Genomic DNA, 24,675 nt, shown 5'->3' on the forward strand with positions numbered 1-24,675 from the left:
TATATTGCACTGAATCTATACACACACACACAGGACTATATATACACACTATGTACACAGTCACTCACACACACTACACAAAACCCACTCACATTATTATACACTACGTACTGTACTTACACACACACATAACACACACACATGCATAATGACACCACACAAACACACATACATACATTTACACATACTTAAACACACACGCACCTATAGACACTAGGTCCAGGTGATTTGGCATAAAAATCATATCTGGATTTTTTCAAACTTAATTGCCGATTCACAATATATATCTCAATTTTTTAAATGTTCTCTCTAAATAAGCTTTTCTTTACAATTAAAGGTCAAAAGCACAGCATTTCAAACAGTCAGCAATAATCTAATGAATTCAGGGCTTGTGTAATTATACCTAGGCTGAATATAAGTCTTCCACAACCATAAGACCCACTAATAATTTAATGATTTTATCAACATAGTTTAACCTGCTTTTTTTTGTTGCAATAATCACTGATCTGGCTTTCAAGTCTGTCTATGAAAATGCCATTTTGTTTACAAATGTAACCAGAACCATGCGTCATGCACTGTCACGTTCGTCGTATGAGTGAGACCAAGGCGCAGCGTGGTATGCGTACATTCTCTTTTAATGAATGAAACACTGAACAAAAACAACAAAATCAACGAACGAAACGTGAAGCTATACAAATAGTGCAGACAGGCAACTAAATACAGACAAGATCCCACAAACACAAAAGGGAAATGGCTGCCTAAATATGAACAATATCCCAAGTACAAGCCCACCTGCTATAGTGAGTAGCCAGCTAGTCTTTGTATTTCGTTTATCCAACTTGGATGTATTTGCTAGCTAACAAGGTAGAAAAGTTTGTTATGAACACAACATTCTGTCTGTCTCCAACTATTTGAACAGCTTGCTAGCCTGTCCACTTTGTTCACATGTTGAAATAAAGTAGCCTACCTTATTACTCAAAATAAACACAAGTTGCAAATTCCTTATATAATAGTTTTTATGCTCTTTGCACATTTATAAAACACAGACTAGACAACTAGCAGTACAGAAACGGAACATTCATTTTCCAGAATCAATGTATTCATTGTATTCATTGATGCTCGCGTTTTAGTAGGGTCTTTCTTCACTCAATTTGAGGAGTTGAAACATAAAAAGGGTATCCTCTCTTAGAGTAAAATAATGTCTAAATGTGTTTCATAAACAGTACACACACTTTTACACTCATCATATGCTGCTGCTATTCTGTTCTTTATTTGACTCTTATTATTATCTATCCTGATGCGTAGTCACTTTACCCTGCATTCATGTACATACAGTATCTACCTCAAATACCTTGTACCCCTGCACATTGATCTGGTACTGGTACTCACTGTACTGTATCTCCATTCTTTATTCCTCTTGTGTTACTATTTTTTAAATGTCTTATTATTATTTTTAAACTCTGCATCGTTGGGAAGGGCTCGTAAGCAAGCATTTCACAGTAAAGTCTACACCTGTTGTATTCGCAGCATGTGACAAATACAATTTGATTTGTGTGTGTAACCCTTCTCTCTGTGTTTAGATGGGTAAACATGACGAGGCATGGATGGTGCTGAAACAGATCCATGACACCAACATGAGGGCCCGTGGAGAACCAGAGAAAGTCTTCACCGTGAGTATACAGTACCTCTCTCTTTGTCACTCTCTCGCTCTCTTTCATCCTCTCTCTTTTCCTATTTTTCTTTCTTTCTTTCGCTCTCTCCTTCACACAAACACACACACACACACACACACACACACACACACACACACACACACACACACAAACACACACACATAGTGTATTGACTCTGAGTCTCCCCCTGTAGGTGAACAGAATAAAACTCCCTAAGCATCTGGATGAATTGGTAGAGATGCAGTCAGACTCATCCAACCCTGTTGGCAAAGTCCTCTTCAGGATCAGGACTGAACTCAGAGGGGTATGACTGTGGGTGTTAGTGATGGGTTGCAACAAAAAATATTATATGAAATCATTATGAATAATGACTTTTTTAGGTATTTATCCTTCTCTGTCTCTCTCTCTCTCTCTTTCTCTTTCTCTAGATCTGGTTAACATTCATGAGCTGTTTCAACTACCCAGTGAAAGACAACACCATCAAACTGGCCTTCGTGTGGTTCACACTGTCTTTTGGGTAAGCAGTACCTATCCCAGTTATCAGTACCTATCCCAGTTATCAGTTTCTCCTGAGTCTGTGTGTTCATAATGAAGTAACTGACTCTAAGGTAGAGCCAGTGTCTCTCAAATAGCGCTATGATGATGAATGCTAACATGCTAACTGGGAAAGAGACCACCCATCTAAATAAAGCACCATTAGGAACATAAATGCTAAATCCCAATACTTTTGGAATGTATCCACAACATAACAAATCACACAACACAGCTAGAGTCAGATCCCTGGAATGTTAGCTACTCTACAGTATTCAGACCCCTTGACTTTTTCCACATTTTGTTACGTTACAACCTTATTCTAAAATGGATTCAATTAATATTTTTCCTTATCAATCTACACACAATACCCCATAATGACAAAGCAAAAACAGGTTTTTAGAAATTGTTGCAAATGTATTAAAAATAAAAAAACGGACTTACATAAGTATTCAGACCCTTTGCTATGAGACTTGAAATTGAGATCAGGTGAATCCTGTTTCCATTGATCATCCTTGAGATGTTTCTACAACTTGATTGGAGTCCACCCGTGATAAATTCAGTTGATTGGACATGATTTGGAAAAGCACACACCTGTCTATATAAAGGTCCCACAGTTAACAGTGCATGTCAGATTCTCTGGTCTGATAAAACCAAGATTGAACTCTTTGGCCTGAATGCCAAGCGTCACGTCTGGAGGAAACCTGGCACCATCACTACGGTGAAGCATGGTGGTGGCAGCATCATGCTGTGGAGATGTTTTTCACCGGCAGGGACTGGGAGACTAGTAAGGATTGAGGGAAAGATGAACAGAGTAAAGTGCAGAGAGATCCTTGATGAAAACTGTTCCAGAGCTCAAACTTGGGCAAAGACAGTGCAGGAGTGGCTTCGGGACAAGTCTCTGAATGTCCTTGAGTGGCCCAGCCAGAGCCCAGACTTGAACCCAATCTAACATCTCTGGAGAGACCTGAACATAGCTGTGCAGCGACACTTCCCATCCATCTTGACAGAGCTTGAGAGGATCTGCAGAGAAGAATGGGAGAAACTCCCCAAATATAGATGTGCCAAGCTTGTAGCGTCATACCAAAGGAGACTCAAGGCTGTAATCGCTGCCAACGGTGCTTCAACAAAGTACTGAGTAAAGGGTCTGAATACTTATTTAAATGTGATATTTCAGTTTTTTTCTTGATAAATTTGCTACAATTTCTGCAAACCTTTTTTGCTTTGTCATTATGGGTATTGTGTGTAGATTGAAGATTGGAAAAAACTATGTAATACATTTTAGAATAAGGCTGTAATGTAACAAAATGTGGAAAAAGTCAAGGGGTCTGAAAACTTTCCGAATGCACTGTATATCCTAACTAGAGAATGTTAAGAATATTATTCCTGTGAGTGGTTACTAGTCTGTCAGTGACGCCATATCCTTTGCAGGTACTATGGCCTATCAGTGTGGTTCCCTGATGTCATCCATCACCTGCAGTCTGATGAGTATGCCTCTAGAGTGAAGACTCACAACAACGAACATACAGAAGACTTCACCTTTAACTTCACCCTGGAGAACCAGATACACACCAACGGAGTATTCGTCAACGACAGGTACTGTGTCAAAACGCACACACTGTTTGTGTTTCGCCAATGTAGTCTTCATCAATGATGGTTATTGTAACCAACAAACTCACTTAAAGAGACTTTAATGAGTTAAACAGGCTCTATCAAACCCCCAGTTTATCCAGTTAAAGTAGCCAATCCCATTCCAGGATAGCAGTGTGATCCGTCATTCCTGTAAACAACAAACCGCTCTCTGTAATGTTCTTCCTTTCCTTTATCTACACTGCCTTCAGGAAATAAAAAAAACGTTATCTTCTCGCCCTCTCCTTCTCTCTACCGTTTCTCTTCTCTCTCCTCTCTCTCTCTCTCTCTCTCTCTCTCTCTCTCTCTCTCTCTCTCTCTCTCTCTCTCTCTCTCTCTCCTTCTCTCTACCATTCCTTCTCTGTCTCTCTTCTCCTCTCTCGTTCTCTCCTTCTCTCTACCGTTCCTTCTCTCCATCTCGCTCTCCTCTCTAACGTTCCTTCTCTCTCCCTCTCTTCTCTCTGCTCTCCTTCTCTGTCTCTCTCTCTCCCTCTACTTCTCTCTAACGTTCCTTCTCTGTCTCTCTCTCTCTCCTCTCCTCCTATCTCCTCTCCTCTCTCTCACCTCTCTTTCTTTCTCCACCCCCTCTCTCTCTCTCTCTCTCTCTCTCTCTCTCCTTCTCTCTCATGTCAATATGCTGCACTTGTACTATGCTCACCCCCACTACCTCTAACAGAACAACACGACACAACATACACTTGAAGTCTGAAGTTTGCATACACCTTAGCCAAATACATTTAAACTCAGTTTTTCACAATTCCTGACATTTAATCCTGGTAAAAAATTCCCTGTCTTAGGTCAGTTAGGATCACCACTTTTTTTAAAGTAACTGAGTCAGGTTTGTAGGCCTCCTTGCTCGCACACGCTTTTTCAGTTCTGCCCACATATTTTCTATAGGTTTGAGGTCAGGGCTTTGTGTTGGCCACTCCAATACCTTGACTTTGTTGTCCTTAAGCCATTTTGCCACAACTTTGGAAGTATGCTTGGGGTCATTGTCCATTTGGAAGACCCATTTGTGACCAAGCTTTAACTTCCTGACTGATGTCTTGAGATGTTGCTTCAATATATCCACTTACTTTTCCTACCTCATGATGCCATCTATTTTGTGAAGTGCACCAGTCCCTCCTGCAGCAAAGCACCCCCACAACATGATGCTGCCAAAGCACCCCCACGTCACGGTTGGGATGGTGTTCTTCGGCTTGCAAGCGTACCCCTTTTTCCTCCAAACATAACAATGGTCATTATGGCCAAACAGTTATATTTTTGCTTCATCAGACCAGAGGACATTTCCCCAAAAAGTATGATCTTTGTCCCCATATGCAGTTGCAAACCGTAGTCTGGCTTTTTTATGGCGGTTTTGGAGCAGTGGCTTCTTCCATGCTGAGCGGCCTTTCAGGTTATGTCAATATAGGACTCGTTTTACTGTGGATATAGATACTTTTGTACCTGTTTCCTCCGGCATCTTCACAAGGTCCTTTACTGTTGTTCTGGGATTTATTAGCACTTTTCTCACCAAAGTACGTTCATCTCTAGGAGACAGAAAGCGTCTCCTTCCTGAGCGGTATGACGGCTGCATGGTCCCATGGTGTTTATACTTGCGTACTATTGTTTGTACAGATGAATGTGGTACCTTCAGGCGTTTGAAAATTGCTCCCAAGGATGAACCAGCCTCGTGGAGGTCTACAATTTGTTTTCTGAGATCTTGGCTGATTTCTTTTGATTTTCCCATGATGTCAAGCAAAGAGGCACTGAGTTTGAAGGTAGGCCTTGAAATACATCCACAGGTATACCTCCAATTGACTCAAAGTATGTCAATTAGCCTATCAGAAGCTTCTAAAGCCATGACATCATGTTTGGGAATTTTCCAAGCTGTTTAAAGGCACAGTCAACTTGGTGTATGTAAACTTCTGACCCACTGGAATTGCGATACAGCGAATTATAAGTGAAATAATCTGTCTGTAAAAAATTGTTGGAAAAATGACTTGTGTCATGCACAAAGTAAATGTCCTAACTGACTTTCCAAAACTATAGTTTGTTAACAAGAAATTTGTGGAGTGGTTGAAAAACGAGTTTTAATGACTCCAACCTAAGTGTATGTAAACTTCTGACTTCAACTGTACATACCGGTACATTAGATTAGATCAGAGGCAGGAGCTAATACAGGAGCTGTAGGGGTGGATAAGAGACAGGCAAACTGGGACATATCAGACACACAATATCACAGGAACATATTGACGTACTACACCCCTTCCACTAGAACCCCCTGGTTAAATGTGTGTGTGTTTGTATACAACAATACTGGCCTGTGGACTTGCGTTTCGTCTTTGTTTTGTAAAGTGTTTAATCAGTCAAGTCCAGTACAGTATAACGTGTATCCTTATCTCTATTGGATAGAAAGGGCTGAGTCAGCGTACAGGCCAGGCTGTTCTCCCAGCTAGTGATCTCACACCGCTGGTTACTGGAGGGGATATCATCAATCTTTTATTTGCTCTATCACTATCTCAACTCCTCTGCTTTGGATAGACCAAAAATAAGTGTTGATGGTACAATTGATTTTTCTTTACTGTATTCATCTTCTTTATTCTTATTTTCCTCCTCTCCTCTCTTCCTCTCCTCCTCTCCCCCTCTCTCTCCTCCTCTCCTCTCCTCCTCTCTAGGTTCATCAGTATGAAGTTGAAGTCCGTCACTTTTATAGACTCTACGTTTCAGAACTGCTACTTTGACGACGTGTCAACAGTGGGCTCATTATTCAAGAACTGCACCTTCGTAGAAGCCTTCTTTTATAACACAGGTGAGTCCACACACACTCACACACATGCATGTATGCGCCAGGGTTTCCATTAGACGGTAATGGCTTTTGTCATAGCTGATAAAATTGAAGCCGGCCAATTGTCTCAGAGAAGAAGAAAAAATCTCATTGTGAAATAATGATTTTTAGCCTGTTCTTTGTTGGAAATACCAGTCGATGGAAATACATTTGACTGGTCATGCTTATCGATCTATTGGTTAATTTGCATAATTTAGTGGAATTAAATTGGCGCGTGTACAGTACATTTGTTATGTATCTTTTTTATCACACTCGTACAGCATACAGATACAGAGCCTTTAAGTGGAAAATCTGTCAGACGCTGCTAGAGCTGCTGCTACAGCATCTTGTGGTGCTTTCAAGACATCTGGGAACTCTGAAAAATACAATGTGAAATCATGACGTCAGAGATCTTCAGGTCGGAAAGTCGGAGCTTTAGGAAGAGGCTCAAGTTCCTGAGTTTGAATTTTTTCCCAGTTGTCTTAAACCCACTGTCAGAAGTCTGAGATTTCCGAGTTCCCAGTTGTGTTGAACTTGGCATCAAACGGCAACGGGAGGCAGGCTTCATCAGCGCATCACACCACTTTGGCAGTATGCATTTTGAAAACATATACATTTTTTGAAACTTGAACGTTTTAATAGATATTATGAGGCATGTCTTAACTTGATTAACTAGCCTATTAGATCTCCTCTCTTTCTAAACAGATATTTTCATCTCTGTCACATCAAACCGCTCGCAATGGCAGTGTGCTTTTGACTGTATTTTCCCGATAATTGCATTATGGAAAGATAGACTACACATTTGCGTGTAGTCTACTGCCTTGTTTGCATTGCTGCGCTTATAATGTGAATAAATCATATTTTAAACTGAAGCTTCTGATCTGTTGCATCAGAATCATTGCTTTTTAACATATTTTTTAAATGTATCCTAGGCCTACTGCTTGTTTGAATTTGGGATCTATTGTCCCACAACTGTTTGGAATATGACATGTCTTTCTCAAAGAGCTGACCAATAGACTAGGTAGCCTACACTTTTCTAATATAGTAGATTGACATAGGCTAGTGATTTTGCTGTTCCTTACTCGTCTTGTTGGCCGAGGAAAAGTAAATGTGGACAGTTATTTTAACATGTTCAAAGTGCACATCAGAATTGGGTAAGAAAGACCGCACATCGTTGCATCCTCGACATGCCTGTTCTGTTAACATGCTTTACCATCATCTAAATGGGATTTCTGTCATTCTGACCCTAATCAGGTTATACACTAAACGCATATGGGTCCGCAAATTTCTCAAATGTCCCTTAAATTACAATGTTGCCGTTCAAATGTCTGGCGCCACATTTTCCTAACAGAAACCCTGGTATGCGCACGTGCTCGCACACAAACACACACACGCATACACACACACTTGGTTGTTTACTTCAAATGTTACTCATTCTATTCATTCTGAGCACATCTCTTCCTCACAGCAACCATGTTATAGATGAGGTGTCCCCCTGCCTCTCACAAAACCCTTCAGACATAACTCTCTTCCTCTCCTCTCTCCTTTTTCCTCTCTATCTCTCTCTCCCTCTCTCTCTCTGCTCCCTCTATCTCTCTGCTCTCTCCGTGTTCCCTCTCTGTCTCCCCCTCTCTCTCTCTCTCTGCTCTCTCTCTCTGTTCTCTCTCTGTCTCTCTCTCTCTGCTCTGTCTCTCTCTCTCCCCTGCGCCCTCTCTGTCTCTCTCTCTCTCTACTCTGTCTATCTCCTGTCCCTCCTGCAGCAGTTCAATTCTATCTGATAGAAGATTAGGGATGGAAATACGGTGTTCTAAAGTGAGGTGGAGGGAAGGAAAGATATCTTTTCTATTTTGGCTTGACATTACACAGACCAATGCACGCTGTAATATCATCTCAATGTACACTTGAGCACAGTTCTTGGTTAACGTTATCTTTCAATACTGTACATCTGTACATCTGTTATATCATTATTACGACTGTGTTATGTAGCCCTTATGAAGGAGGGTTCATGTGGAGTACAATCTAATTATAAGAGGAGCTGACTAATAGTTGAACCAGGAAAGGCAGGGTCTCTGAGGGAGTAGTGAATTAGGGGGGACCGCTAACGGCCACGATGTGGTTCAGCTGACTCAGACCATGAGGGGCCGCAGGTTTAGAAACGGTTCCATCTCAGCATTTAGGAAACAGCTGAACATGAAAACAATCTGGGCGTGTGAGCTTGGTGGCAAAGCCTCATGGGAGACATAGTCTCATTGCCTCAAGCAGCGACACAGAGAGGAAGGGGGTGAGGGAGGGTGGAAGGGAGGAATAGAGAGAGGTATGAAAATGGCATAGTGTTTGCTGCCTTTGCTCTTTCTCTGTGATGTCGTGTATTAATAGCTTTTCCATCAGGGGAGAGTTACGTAGTTATCCCTAAAAGACCTGGGATGTTTTGCAGACGGACCATATTTGCAGACGGACCATATTTCTGACCCCCCGGCCCTGTTCTACCTTCCCTTCATCAAGAGAAGAGACACTCACAAGAGGCAGGCTGAGACCATGTCTCAGAGTTAAAGGCCCATGGAAGCAGCATTAGATAATAAGTATAAACCCAGCACAGTGTCCATTCAGAAAGTTCACCTGCCAGACAAACAGAACATAAAGGAGTCAAAATAGTACACTTGTCTGATTCTCTATTTCTCTCTTTGTCTTTCTCCAGATATTGACGATTCTAAGCTGGTGGGGTCGAGGGTGATCAACAGTTCGTTCCACCAAAACAAGACGGGCTGTCAGATGACCTTTGATGATGACTACAGCGCCTACTGGGTCTACTTGGTCAACTTCCTGGGGACGCTCGCCGTGTTGCCCGGCAACATAGTCTCCGCCCTTCTCATGGACAAGATAGGGCGCCTGAGCATGCTGGGTAAATTTTTGAAATTCTACTTCATACAGAGTATGTATTTGATATTCAGACAAATGTTCGATTTTGTGACTGTCCCCCCTGGGGTTTTACATATCAGTACCTATGAAATGAAATAAAAAATGTATCACCAAAAAGAGAATGTATTTGTAATCTGTTATCATGTCTTTTGTTGTGATATGATGTGTAATAGCATGTTTTCTCCCCCAGGGGGCTCCATGGTGCTGTCAGGCATCAGTTGTTTCTTCCTGTGGTTTGGGACAAGTGAGTCTATGATGATCTTCATGCTGTGTCTCTATAACGGCCTCAGTATATCAGCCTGGAACTCCCTGGACGTTGTTACTGCTGAGCTCTACCCGACTGACAGGAGGTGGGTACAACACGCAGGCAGGCACGACACACACACACACACACAGACACACACAAACACACACCCTCCATCGTTGACTCTCTCCTCTGCCCTCCTTTTCTTCTCCAGGGGTACAGGTTTTGGGTTCTGTAATGCCATGTGTAAGCTGGCAGCGGTGTTGGGGAACCTGATCTTCGGCTCTCTGGTTGGCATCACAAAGACCATCCCCATCCTGCTGGCGTCGGCTGTACTAGTGGGAGGAGGCCTGGTGGGACTACGACTGCCTGACACACGCGGCAACGTCTTGATGTAGAACTACACTACCCAGCAGTCTTCACTCATGTACCCATTAGGCTTTAGTTGAACACTGTCATAAGGACTACATATGTAACATTGTTTTAAGACAGTGGTATGTAGGCCTTATGATAGCGTGTTCAAGTAAAGGGCTACATGTTGAAGTGCAAGTGCTAAAGTGCAATTAGTCCAACATTTTGTTAAGTTGCATTTGGAATAAAAGAGCCCTTAGCCATATTTTTTTAAACCTTAGATACTCTGTACCTGCGACCAGAGGGGTGGAGCTGGAATTCGGGGTGGAGTCTATTTTGACTCAACAGATGATTGCTGTTTCTGCCCCAAGACCGGACTATCTTGCCTAACCTATTTTTCATCCTTGGCATTCCCAAACCAGCTGTTTGTTTTAGGTTATTTGTTGTTGAATATCCAGGCGTTTCGTTTGGGCAGTTGATCAATATTCAGCTCTGTTTAAGCAGAAAGCAGGAGGTTTTAACTTGATGAGATATGAAAAAGCCATTCTAATCCTAGCCTAAGTTCAATCAAAGGTACCTATTGCTTCTGTCCTCAGTGCTACGGGTCTGACATGAATACAAGTTAGGTGATAAGATACGTTCTTTAGTCAGCCTGGGTACCATAGTTACTATACGTTACAACATAACCATTCTCTAAGGGCAGAATCCTAACTAGAGAAGCGTCAATTTAGGTTTCAGGCTTAAGCTCTTGTGAGCACACGACTCTGTTGGCATGTTAAGGGATATTTAACCTATTTCACTGAAACCTAAAAGTATAGTTTGGAGTGAACTATGCCTTTAACATATTCATGCAGTATCATAATGGCATCATTGCAGTACATGCTTTTGCATTTGACCAGGTATGGATCATTTGTGTAAATGTACAGTATGTGTGTGTGTATGTATGATATTGTGTGTGTGTGTATAATATATTCTATATATTCAAACATTGTTTATTTTTCCATCCATGGGTTGGGGTCGATGTTAATGAGTTGACTTGACTCACTGAAGTGTCTGACTGGTTTCCAAATCAATTCAAACTTTATTTGTCACATGCGGCGAATACAACAAGTGTAGACCTTACCATGAAATGCTTACTTACAAGCCCTTAACCAACAGTGCAGTTCAAAAAGAGTTAATGGTTAATGGTGTGTTAATGAGTTTGTCTTTCAGCTTGTCCTACTGCATCACTTGCAGCCATCCATCCCTCATCACGTCACTCTCTGTATGAAACAAACTCTTAACTACACTTCTGTTAAAAATAGGAAACTTTGCATGTGTGTTACTAAAGTATTTATGTTGTGTGTTCTGTTTTTGTGTCTCTGCTACAGGGATGTAGTTGTAGAAAAACATGAAGGTGGCTAAACACTAGCAGGTTGAGATAACAGAGAGAGTAACATAAACACTACAGGTAACAATGCTAATTTGGTGTAACAGCCAGGTGTGTTAACAAAACAATTCACAAAATAACCAGTGGTGTAGTCTGTGTTTAGGTGTGTTTCCACTCCACTACATCCCTGCTGCTGTTCTGTGGACGAGCAGCCATGTTAATCTGGGTCAAAGATGACTGTATCATTCTGGTGAGTTCCTTGTTCTGTGGGCAGATGTCCGTCCGTTCTTCTGGGTAATTTTGATGGGGCATGCAGTGGTGAAATGACTGTACTGTACGGAGCTACAGACATGCTATAGATCAAGACTATTCATCTCCAGCCCCTCCAGGTCCCTCCACAGTACTGCTGGTTTCCTCTTCTCCCCTTCTGTCCCTCTTCTCACTGATCAATATATCAAAGTATAGTGCTTTTTTACAAAAACATTTGTCACAAAGTGCTTAACCGTAACCTGATCTAGACACAGAAATAACAAGCATGTCATTGATTGGCCAGATAATCCACTGACCAGGTCTGAATCAGTCCCTGATTAGAGGGGAAGGATGAAAACCAGCAGTTCTGTAGTTAGTAGATCATGAGGCCCAGGTTTGAATAGCCCTGCTATAGACAATATATGGAGGTGTGTGTTAAATCATTTGTCAAATACCTGTCCTTGATCTGATTTACTTTGACTAGGGAAGGTTACCAGGTGCAATGTGAAGTATATAGAGGTAGGTTCCACTGGGATCTACACGTAATGTATTCAATAAAGAGTTACATTCTCTAACAACCATGGTACTTTGATTACAGACTTTACAATTGGTGTCATTTATCAAGCTGGCCAGAAGATGGAACTGTTCATTCAGTGTGTGGGCATGCATGTTCAGGTGATGAGCAACCTTGCATGAGACCTGAGGAGTTGCTTTGGCTAAGTGGGCTAATGCGCTCTTCTGTTGCGCAGGAGGCCCTGCTTCAAACCCCCTCATTCACAATCTAATGACTATAACTGTAGTGAGCTTTAATAGGATCATAAATCAAAATCAAATTAAAATTGTATTGCTCGTGTACATGTATTTTGCAGATGTTATCGCAGGGGTATCGAAATACTTATGTTCCTAGCTCCAACCGTGTAGTAATACCGAACAATACAAAACAATACTCACAGATCCCCAAAAAATGTAAGAAAGGAAATTAAGAAATATAGAAATATTATAACGAGTTATGTCAGAGTCTGGAATATAAATATGTAGGTATATGATGGTGTGTGTCTAGACATTATGGACATTATCTGAATAAAAAGCCTTGACTAGAATACAGTATATACATACAGTATGAAGTGGGTAAAACAGTATGTAAACATTAATAAAGTGATACGTGTTCAATGACTATATACTGTTGTCATGATGTTAGCACTCTCTGTGAATTGGCTAGCAGAGATGTGAACAACCCCCTCTCCTGTTGGGAGGGGGGGGGGGCAGTTTTACAACTTAACCCCCACGTCATAAATTCCGTAAAGAGACTCTCCCTGGCCATGCAGTATGGAGAGAGTTTCACAGTAGAACAAATGAACTTCTACTACATCACAGAATTTGAGAACTGAACAATATCCATATTTTGGAGAATGTGTAAACGGTCGGTGGAGAAGCCAGCTACGACCCGGTCCATTTTGTTTCATGTTTGTGACCTCATGAAAGACAATACAGCCACATTACCCTAACTCGGTTTATACAGGTGCCTCAGTGATGAGGTTTGCATCAAATTCTTGTATAAATTGAATGAGTAAAGATGAAACTATTTGTGAAATGATGTAATGTGATGTTAAACCTTTAATGTGAGAGAATTGTATTCCCTTAAAAGTTTAACTAAGTCATTGGCCAGCCCCCATGAGCACAGACATGATCTGGCGTCATGGAACAGCCCTTTCCTATTGTTACGAATAAAAGCCCCTCCTAAGAAAATCCTCTTCAGACTGAGCAAACCCACAGCGTGAGCTGTGATTGTGAATAGTTTAGACCACGCATACTTCGGTGTAAGCTGAGGTGGCACAGGTTTGATTACCAAGATTGACCAAACCTACAGCGTGAGCTGTGATTGAGAATAGTTTAGACCACAGAAACAGAAAGAGAGAGAGAGAGACTCGGATGAACTCTTCAGCAGACAGACCAGATTCCAACAGAGAAGATCACAACGACACATGGGCGTAAATATATATTGATTGCAATTATTCCCGAATGAGTGAGCATTCATGTGCAAAGGATTAGCATTTCAATTCATATAATTATCAACTGTGTAGTGATTCCTTTTGTCTTTCCCGCTTCTTTCTCAGTCCACACCCACTTCCCTTTGTCCACCAAGCCGTCATATTGGCTTAGCCCACTAGGGAATCTTCCGAATCATTTGTTAGTAACCAATATGTACTGTTTGTTTGTTTGTGCATAACTGTGATTAGTTAGTTAGTAAATAAATGATTAAACCAATTGGTGTATGGATGATTTATAGTGAAGGCTGGGTTCGTGCAGATAACCAATAATTTACAACGTTCAAATGAGACTGACGTGAGGTAAAGAATAATTAATTAATAGAAGACTAGTTGATCAGATATTAAAATATCTGAAGAGTTACATTCGGAAAATTATAACTGTAATCTGAAGTTTTTCCGTGGTGCCCCGACTTCCTAGTTAATTAAATTTATATGATTAGTTTAATAATTACGGAGAATTGATTTGATAAAATAACAGTCTTCACCTTTAATGATGCCAAAGACACGACACTGTACATAGGTGCAGGGTGGAGTACCTGGTGATAGCCAGCGTGCAAAGCTGTCATCAAGGCAAAGAGTGGCCACTTTGAAGAATCTACATGATTCTAAATGTGTTATTTCATAGTTTTGATGTCTTCACTATTATTTTACAATGTAGAAAATAGTAAAAATTAAGAAAAAGCCTGGAATTAGGTGTGTCCAAACTTTTGACTGGTACTGTATGTCAAAAACACCTGGATCCTTAAACAGAGCCCTGGTATGGAACACAGAACCCTGTTACTACTACAGTTACTACTATACATATTACATGGAATGTGGGGTTGTTTGTCACAATCAACTCCATTATTTAAAAAAATGTGGGGTTGGTTGTGGAAAATTCCATGGTAACAAAATGATGGTAACAGAATAATATCATGGGTCCCTGATCTGTACTACACAGAAATGCAGAATTATGCATTCTCGTCATAGTGATGTATCATGAATAGGTACACAATATAATGGGACTCCCGGTCACGGCCAGTAATGACACAGCTTGGGATCGAACCCCAGGCTGTAGTGATACCACAACATTGCGAATGCAGTGCCTTAGACCGCTGCACCACTCGGGAGGCCATACAGAACATTTTGTGTAGGTTATTGTCAAAAATTGCAATGAAATCCATTGTAATCCCACTTTGTAACACAATAAAATGTGAAGAAATCAAAGGGGTATGAATACTTTTTTAAGGCACTGTATTTTTTTCTGTCACACCCACACAGGCATGATAAAACACGCAAACACACACACAACCCTCTGTTCTGTTGCATAAAATAACCATTTGATGCAATTACAGAATTATAACATAATCTTGCAATTTTGCTCTCACAGTTTCCACCCAATTGGCGACAGATTTTTATCTGTGTATTCCGAAATATGCACCAGAGATGTTGCCATCAAATTTACTTGTTGCAAATAAAAGGATGTGAACGATGACGTGGAGCACATAAACATGTATTTTGTGGTTAAATTCCCATGTACTGAATAAAAAATAGAAGTTAAATGGTTTCCATCTTATTTTCAACTGTACTGATTGTTTTGTCACAAAAAATGTTGCGTCATATAGCAAATGTGACCACTCTGGTATTGGCATGTGTGCTCTTGTCACACCCTGATCTGTTTCACCTGTCCTCGTTATTGTCTCCACCTCCTCCAGGTGTCGCTTGTTTTCCCCAGTGTATTTATCCCTGTGTTTCCTGTCTCTCTGTGCCAGTTCATCTTGTATGTTTCCAAGTCAACCAGCTGTTCCCGTTCGCCTCTTTTTTGTGTGTTTTTTTTGCATTCTCCTTTTTCTAGTCCTCCCGGTTTTGACCCCTGCCTGTTTCTGGATCTTGTACCTGCATGCCTGACCATTCTGCCTGCCTTGACCACGAGCCTGTCTGCCACTCTGTACCTCCTGGACTCTGATCTGGTTTTGACCTTTTGTCTATCCACGACTATTCTCTTGCCTACCCCTTTGGATTAATAAACATTGTAAGATTCCAACCATCTGTATCTGGGTCTCGCCTTGTGGCATGATAGCTCTAGCCAACAGCTCGCAGATAGTGTGAGTATAGCCTATATGAGATTATTATGGACAAAATAGTAAGATTTGTTTTTATTTGTCAAACGGCAGACATGAAATGATCATGTCACCAGAATAAGACCCTCAATATTTATTGGAAAGGAGCATCAAACTCATCACTGTGCACTTTCCTCAGCCTGTGAAGTTCATCATAATTGATTTAATCTGTAGCCTAAAAAACTGAATGCTTTAACTAGTCGCAGTGGGAGGACCACAGAACATTAACATCGCGTGACTCCAAGTTTACTTCAATATGATGGTTATTATATTAATATTTGCCTTAATAAAGGTGTTTCCACTGCAATTTCTCACATAATTAATTTGACAGAAAAAAAGATGTGTATCTTGTCTAGTGTGTTTTTTGTTTTGTCAACATTTGGAAAGTTTACCAACCAAACAGGCCTGTTGTGGCATTTTTTTTATCCAGCGTACTTTACTAGCATAAAACATTTGGATGGAAACCTGTTTTATTGGATGAAATGTGATTTGAAGATGAGGAGTTGTAGCTGAGTTTGTGAGTGTGAGAAACAGCTCTACTGCTCCACAGTCCCTTCAAACATCCTCCTTTCAATTCCCATAGTAGTATTCACTTCCTGCTATCATATTTTTATCATTTCCATCAGATAAATGTCTGCCTGGGATTGTGTAATTGTTATATATTTTGAGGTTAACGTTGTCCCTGGCTGCTGGCATTTTATGAATATATGTTTTATCATTATGGTACTGAGATGAGAGTATGTGTGAAACATGATAACGATGTTACATTAAGCCAGAAATATTTTCTCTCTTTGTCACGGAGCCCTCCGGAAATTTCATTACTCACAGCTGGCCGCTATACCCATTGATTAGTAATTGTATAAGTGTGTGTCACGTTCTGACCTTAGTTCCTTTTTTATGTCTTTATTTTAGTTTGGTCAGGGCGTGAGTTGGGGTGGGCATTCTATGTTGTTTTTCTATGTTTTTGTTCTATGGTTATATTTCTGTGTTTGGCCTAGTATGGTTCCCAATCAGAGGCAGGTGTCAGTCGTTGTCTCTGATTGGGAGCCATATTTAGGTAGCCTGTTTTCCTTTGTGTTTTGTGGGTGGTTGTTTCCTGTGTCTGTGTTTGCACCATACGGGACTGTTTCGGTTGTTTGTTTGTATTTTTGTTATTTTGTTCAGTGTTCTGTGGAATTATTAAATATCCTCATTATAGACACTTACCAAGCTGCACATTGGTCCGATCCTTGCTACTCCTCCTCAGGCGATGAAGAGGAAATCCGTTACAGTGTGGTCTTTGTTTGCCATTGTCCTGTCGATTTATTGTTACAATATCCGTTGGTTCGTATGAGTATGTGTGCTATGTTGTTTTGGCTTTTGTTTGCCACGTATATTGTGCAGATGATTACGGGTCTCGTCCCGTGTGATAATCATTGTGCGATTGTGTATTTATTCGAGGTACCCGTCGCTCTTTTGTTTGGGTTTCTACCCTGTGTTTTGTATACGTGTTTGTTTGGTCTTCGTCCCTGTGCCTTTATACGGCACACTGTAATKKGGGGGGGGGGGGGGGACTATTACGCATTCCTGCACCTGTCTCCCAACCCATTTATACCGACGTGACACTCTTTCTGAATAGATGAGTTTAAATTCATCACTGCTAAAAAGGATGTGGAGGGTCGCCCAGATGTCACCTTCCCCTGTCACCTCTCACCTGAGACCAGTGCTGTTGCCATGCCAATCAGTTGGTTTAGGTTTACAGAGTGTATTTACCTACAGTTGAAGTCAGAAGTTTACATACACTTAGGTTGGAGTCATTAAAACTTGTTTTTCAACCACTCCACAAATTTCTTAAACTATAGTTTTGGCAAGTCGGTTAGGACATCTACTTTGTGCATGACACAAGTAATTTTTCAAACAATTGTTTAGTCAGATTATTTCACTTCTAATTCACTGTATTAAAATTCCAGTGGGTCAGAAGTTTACATACACTAAGTTGACTGTGCCTTTAAACAGCTTGGAAAATTCCAGAAAATGTCATGGCTTTAGAATCTTATGATAGGCTAATTGACATCATTTGAGTCAATCGGAGGTGTACCTGTGGATGTATTTCAAGGCCTACCTTCAAACTCAGTGGCTTTTTGCATGATATCATGGGAAAATCAAAAGAAATCAGCCAAGCCCTAAGAATAAAAATTGTAGACCTCCACAAGTTTGGTTCATCCTTGGGAGCAATTTCCAAACGCCTGAAGGTACCACGTTCATCTGTACAAACAATAGTACGCAAGTATAAACACCATGGGACCATGCAGCCGTCATACTGCTCAGGAAGGAGACGCGTTCTGTCTCCTAGAGATGAACGTACTTTGGTGAGAAAAATGCAAATCAATCCCAGAACAACAGCAAAGGACCTTGTGAAGATGCTGGAGGAAACAGATACAAAAGTATCTATATCGACATAACCTGAAAGGCTGCTCAGCATGGAAGAAGCCACTGCTCCAAAACCACCATAAAAAAGCCAGACTACGGTTTGCAACTGCACATGGGGAGAAAGATTGTTCTTTTTGGAGAAATGTCTTCTGGTCTGATGAAACAAAAATAGAACTGTTTGGCCATAATGACCATCATGTGTTTGGAGGAAAAAGGGGTACGCTTGCAAGCCGAAGAACACCATCCCAACCGTGAAGCACGGGGTAGGCAGCATCATGTTGTGGAGGTGATTTGCTGCCGGAGGGACTGGTGCACTTCACAAAATAGATGGCATCATGAGGTAGGAAAATTATGTGGATATATTGAAGCAACATCTCAAGACATCAGTCAGGAAGTTAAAGCTTGGTCGCAAATGGGTCTTCCAAATGGACAATGACCCCAAGCATACTTCCAAAGTTGTAGCAAAATGGCTTAAGGACAACAAAGTCAAGGTATTGGAGTTGCCATCACAAATCCCAGACCTCAATCCTATAGAAAATTTGTGGGCAGAACTGAAAAAGCGTGTGGGAGCAAGGAGGCCTACAACCCTGACTCAGTATACCAGCTCTGTCAGGAGTAATGGGCCAAAATTCACCCAACTTATTGTGGGAAGCTTGTGGAAGGCTACCTGAAACGTTTCACCCAAGTTAAACAATTGAAAGGCAATGCTACCAAATACTAATTGAGTGTATGTAAACTTCTGACCCACTGGGAATGTGACGAAAGAAATAAAAGCTGAAATAAATAATTCTCTACTATTATTCTGACATTTCACATTCTTAAAATGAAGTGGTGATCCTAACTGACCTAAGACAGGGAATTTTTACTAGGATTAAATGTCAGGAATTGTGAAAAACTTTGTTTATATGTATTTTGCTAAGGTGTATGTGAACTTCCGACTTTAACTGTACACAATCCATGTCTCAAGGCTTAAAAATCCTTCTTTAACCTGTCTCCTCCCCTTCATCTACACTGACTGAAGTGGATTTAACAAGTGACATCAATAAGGGATAATAGCTTTCACCTGGATTCACCTGGTCAGTCTGTCATTGAAAGAGCAGGTGTTCCTAATGTTCTTGTACACTTAGTGTAACTACATGGTACATGTAAAATATTCTCTTTAATAACATGTACTGAAAGAGCCAAGCATTGATCAACAAAGCTTGTTTTGTATGAAAATAATAATACACCTATACAAGCCCATGCGCACGCGCACACACACACACACACACACACACACACACACACACACACACACACACACACACACACACACACACACACACACACACACACACACACACACACACACACACACACACACACACACACACACACACACACACACACACACACACACACACAATATAATTCCAGTCCAGTCTACTTGGAATACAGTGTACAATTATTGATACAGTAGTTGACATTACTATCTGTTCGTTGTCGGAAAGGTCCTGTTTCTGCCATCTGGTTTCCAGCTCAAACAGAAAAAAACAGCAAAGAGTCACATACAAATCCAAACAGATATCACATATGGAACTAGATCCTAAACCAGATGTTGTCCCATTTACACTGAGATCCATAACTGTCCCAACCCTGATCCTGTTTGTGGCCTGTTTATGATCCAAATCTTCATTCAGAATAAGTGGATAGGATACTCAGAAATAGAGAGGATGCTCTGATAGTCAGTCACATACATTCACAGTTTAGCTACAGATTGAGTTCTCTGACATAAATGTATGCCTGTGATCCAGGTTCTAATCCAGATCATGTAAAATTCAGTTGGGGATGCTCAGGGACTTTTCTGATTATTCTGATCATCTGGGGACACTTTTAATCCAGATTCTATTCCAGATTAAGATTCAGGTGGAGGTGTTCAGTCTCTTCCCCTTGAGGGTCATGAAGTAGAGTTTGGATCCGGCTGATTTAGACATGAGGAGGAAGAGGAACGGGTCCAGGCAGGCATGCAGGCAGCACAGACACACCGCTACCTTGAAGTAGCCATAGAAGCTCTCCTCTCCGCCCTCCAACAGGCGTACGTAATGCAGGAAGTGGAGGGTCGCGGCGGGGCCGAAACATGCCACGAAGATCACAAACACCAGTGAGCTGGCCTTGACATACAGTGTCCAGTCGTGGTGCGAGCGGTTGAGTTCTCGTACGATCCGTGTGTAACACACAGCCGTGACCACCAGGGGGACTAATAGACCCAGGATTGTCAGGCCCAGATTGTAGTAGAGCAGAGGAGCATGGGAGCTGTAGTCCCGGGGGAGTACATCATGGCAGGTGGTGAGGCCGAGCTGGGGTACGCGGTAGCTCTGACGGACCAGTAGTTTGGGTATGACGGCAGCCCCAAACACCCCCCACACAGCCAAACTGGCCCAAACGGTGCACGCCCTCTTGGGAAGGCTCTTGTAGAGGAAGGGGTGCACCACAGCCAGGTAACGCTTGATGCTAAGGCAGGCTAGCGTGTGGGTCGAGCAGTAGAGGTTGCCATAGAAACAGGCCGTGACAACGCGGCAGGCAGTCTCGCCGAACATCCAGTGGTTGCCGTGGAGATGGTAGTGGGCCTTGAAGACGAGAGAGAGGAGGAGGAAGAGGTCGGAGACGGCCAGGCTGCAGTAGAGGATGGTTGACGACACTGTCCTGACTTTAGTGGCCACGGCAGACAAGATGGCAACGTTGGCCGGGATCCCCACGACAACGGCTAGCACGTAAACGCAAGGTATGACCCGTGTGCTCAGCGGGCCGGCAAGATACGCCGCGGTGTCATTGCTTAGCAACCGCAGCGCCGGAGGGGTAAGGGCAGAGGGGCTGAGGAGGGGAGAAGAATGGGGTGCTTGTTGTGTCTGTGTCTGTTGGGTGGCATTAGGGAGAGAGACAGACTTTAACTGGATGATTTCTCCTCTAAATGTTCTGGGATTTACCACTTCAGTGATGTTCCTCTTGGATTTCCTGGCTTTTTTTCCTGGGAGAGGACATGAAGGGAGGGAGACATTAGGGTTTGGCACTATAACTCATACTGAAAGTACACTGAAGGCTATTCAAAACAGCTTTTGTCTTTGTTTTTCATGTGTGTATTCATCATTCATTTGGTTAGTAATTTTCATTTACATAGGAATATAAAGTGAGCTCCAAAAGAATTGGGACAGTGAGATGTGTTGTTGTTTTAGTTCTGTGCTCTAGCACTTTAGATTTGAAATGATAGTGCAGGCTGTCAGCTTTAATTTGAGGGTATTTTCATCCATATCAGGTGAACCATTTAGAAATTACAGCAATATTTGTACATAGTTCCCCCATTTTAGGGGACCAAAAGTATTTGGACAAATTCACTTATCAAATAAATTATTATTTGTCACATGCGCCGAATAAAACAGATGTAGATCTTACTGTGAAATGCTTACTTGCAAGCCCTTAGGGGGGCGCTGTTTTCACTTTGGAAAAAATCGTGCCCAAATTAAATGGCCTCGTACTCTGTTCTAGATCATACAATATGCATATTATTATTACTATTGGATAGAAAACACTCTGAAGTTTCTAAAACTGTTTGAATTATATCTGTGAGTAAAACAGAACTCATTTGGCAGCAAACTTCCATAAAGGAAGGGAAAATTCTGAAAATGAGGCTCTGTGTCAGGGCCTGCCTATTCAACTGGCTTTTATTTATGGATCTGCATGCACTTCATACGCCTTCCACTAGATGTCAACAGGCAGTAGAAGGTTGAATGGGGTGTCTAGCTTGATGTGAGGCCGAATAAGCATTGTATAACATGATGTTATAAGACTGTCATCTGATGAAGTTGTCCTAAGGTTAGTGATTAATTTTATCTCTATTGCTGGTTTTTGTGAAAGCTATGTTGGCGGTGAATAAATGCACCCCTGAGGGGGCCCCCTGTTGAGGATCAGCTTGGCATATGTGTTGTTGCCTACCCTTACCACCTGGGGGCAGCCCGTCAGGAAGTCTAGGATCCAGTTGCAGAGGAAGGTGTTTAGTCCCAGGGTCCTTAGCTTAGTGGTGAGCTTTGTGGGCACTATGGTGTTGAACGCTAAACTGTAGTCAATGAACAGCATTCTCACATATGTGCTCCTTTTGTCCAGGTGGGAAAGGGCAATTAATGGTAAATAATTTATAGTGTCATTTTTCGAGACACTTTTATTCTAAATAAAATAGAATATGTTTCTGTATGCTACCATGATTAATGAATTGTGAATAATGATGAGTGAGACACAGTTACAGATGTAAAAATATCATACATCCAAGATTTGCTAACCTCTCACCATTACAATAACAGGGGAGGTTAGCAGTTTCATGGGGGAATGATATTTGTGCATCTGTAACTTTCTCACTCATCCTTATTCACAGTTCATTCAGGACTATCCGTAATCATGGTAGCATCCACATGAATGTGGAAGCATATTCTATTCTAATTTACAATAAAGTGACTCCAGAATGACACAATACATTATTTACCATTAATTTCTATTGGGCACAAAATAATGGAGAACAGAACCAAAACAACCAAAAATGTCCCAATAGTTTTGGAGCTCACTGTATGACGTATGTCTCACTGTATGACGTATGTCTCACTGTATGACGTATGTCTCACTGTCTCACTGTATGACGTATGTCTCACTGTTATGACGTTATGTCTCACTGTATGACGTATGTCTCACTGTATGACGTATTGTCTCACTGTATGACGTATGTCTCACTGTATGACGTATGTCTCACTGTATGACGTATGTCTCACTGTATGACGTATGTCTCACTGTAATGACGTATGTCTCACTGTATGACGTATGTCTCACTGTATGACAGTATGCCTCACTGTATGATGTATGTCTCAACTGGTATGGACGTATGCCTCACTGTATGATGTATGTCTCACTGTATGACGTATGTCTCACTGTATGACGTATGTCTCACTGTATGACGTATGTCTCACTGTATGACATGAGAAGTGACAATTAAAAATTGAAAGAGAGAAATATACATTAAAAATAACAATATGCATTTGGTTTTCCATATAATAAAGCATACAGTACATTAAGTAAAGTAAGGTCATTTGACATGGCATGACTGAGTTTCCTATCTATGGTAATGAGTAGAGCTGCTGACAAGGAGAGGACTCAGGTGTTAGTCAAACACGTGGTTTTCACTGTAACATGTAACTGTAACAGGAACAGTGACTGAATCAGAAGAGATAGAGTAGTCTATCTGTGCCCTGTCGACTAGTCAAATCATACATAAGGTTCAGTGATTCATACATCTACTGTATAAATATAGGTAAGTTATTACAAAAAACATATTGACAATTTAATATATTTTTTTGTGTTAAACGTTATTATAGTTCCCCCAAAAAGCTTGCTATAGATCAAACTGGATAAATCTCACAGTTAGCTAAATACATTATTATTAGAAACCATCACTAAATGGTATTTTTTAATCATTTCCGTTTAGAAGCATTTCAATAATTATTACTTATTGATAAACGGTCATCAATAATAAGGAGTTGTCTTTACCTTTGAATTGAAAGGTCACATCCAGAAAAAGAGATGAAACAAGTAAAAAAAACACCAGTTTCCCCATTACCACAGTTTATCTGAATTGTTCTATGAAATAATAAACTCTAGCTACTAACAATATAGGCAGATCTCTATAGATGTCCAGCGAGGTCACATCTCTGTCAAAAAGTCTGTCTGTTCTTGTTCCGTCAAGTTTTTCTCAGTAAGTTAAACCAGAGAGGAAGGCAGAGCAATAGGCAGTAATAGAAAACACACTTCCGGTTTAAACCTTCAAAACAGAAGAGGTATTTTGAAGACATTGCATCTCTAACACACATTCGTTGCAGTAGAACGCTTCAAAGAGATACATTCTTAAAGCTTTTCTATTGGTACTCTTATTTTGAAGGAATGTTTTCAAGTTGGTGTTGCCAGCATAATTTTGTGCTGCTGAAGATCTACTTTCTCAAAATGTGTGTTTACATTTTAGTAATTTAGCAGACTGTCTTATACAGAGTGACTTACAGTTAGTGCATTCATCTTAAGATAATGTAGCTAGGTGGGACAGCCACATTATCACAGTCATAGTAAGTACATTGTTCCTCAATAAAGTAGCTATCAACAAAGTCAGAGCTGGTAAGGGGGAGGGGTGATCTGCAGACGAGATTGTAGCATCATACCCAAGAAGACTCAAGGCTGTAATTGCTGCCAAAGGTGCTTCAACAATGTACTGAGTAAAGGGTCTGAATACTTATGTAAATGTGATATTTAAGTTTTTTAATTTTAACATATTTGCGGAAATGTTTAAAAACC

At 41.1% G+C, this 24,675-nt stretch overlaps 2 protein-coding genes across 2 annotated transcripts in view; one reads left to right on the top strand and one right to left on the bottom strand.

The window, feature by feature from the left end:
* Nucleotides 1-14,033, top strand: part of LOC111961749 (synaptic vesicle glycoprotein 2C-like) — a 59,417-nt gene extending 45,384 nt beyond the window's left edge. The window contains exons 6-13 of the mRNA XM_023984257.2: nt 1,581-1,670; nt 1,867-1,977; nt 2,102-2,190; nt 3,636-3,800; nt 6,491-6,624; nt 9,335-9,538; nt 9,746-9,905; nt 10,014-14,033. Of these exons, the coding sequence (XP_023840025.1) occupies nt 1,581-1,670; nt 1,867-1,977; nt 2,102-2,190; nt 3,636-3,800; nt 6,491-6,624; nt 9,335-9,538; nt 9,746-9,905; nt 10,014-10,197 (1,137 nt within the window). The 3' untranslated portion in view covers nt 10,198-14,033. The remainder of the gene's footprint in view (nt 1-1,580; nt 1,671-1,866; nt 1,978-2,101; nt 2,191-3,635; nt 3,801-6,490; nt 6,625-9,334; nt 9,539-9,745; nt 9,906-10,013) is intronic.
* Nucleotides 14,034-19,575: 5,542 nt separating this feature from the next.
* LOC111961110 (proteinase-activated receptor 3-like) lies at nt 19,576-24,069 on the bottom strand. The gene is made up of 2 exons (XM_023983224.2): nt 23,884-24,069; nt 19,576-21,328 (listed from the first exon to the last, which is right to left on the bottom strand). Exons 1-2 carry the CDS (start codon nt 23,948-23,950, stop codon nt 20,226-20,228), a joined length of 1,170 nt encoding a protein of 389 aa, XP_023838992.1. The 5' UTR covers nt 23,951-24,069; the 3' UTR covers nt 19,576-20,225.
* Nucleotides 24,070-24,675: the final 606 nt, after the last annotated feature.

This window comes from Salvelinus sp. IW2-2015, linkage group LG4q.1:29 (assembly GCF_002910315.2).
Source record: "Salvelinus sp. IW2-2015 linkage group LG4q.1:29, ASM291031v2, whole genome shotgun sequence".
In the NCBI taxonomy this organism is placed as follows: Eukaryota; Metazoa; Chordata; class Actinopteri; order Salmoniformes; family Salmonidae; genus Salvelinus; species Salvelinus sp. IW2-2015.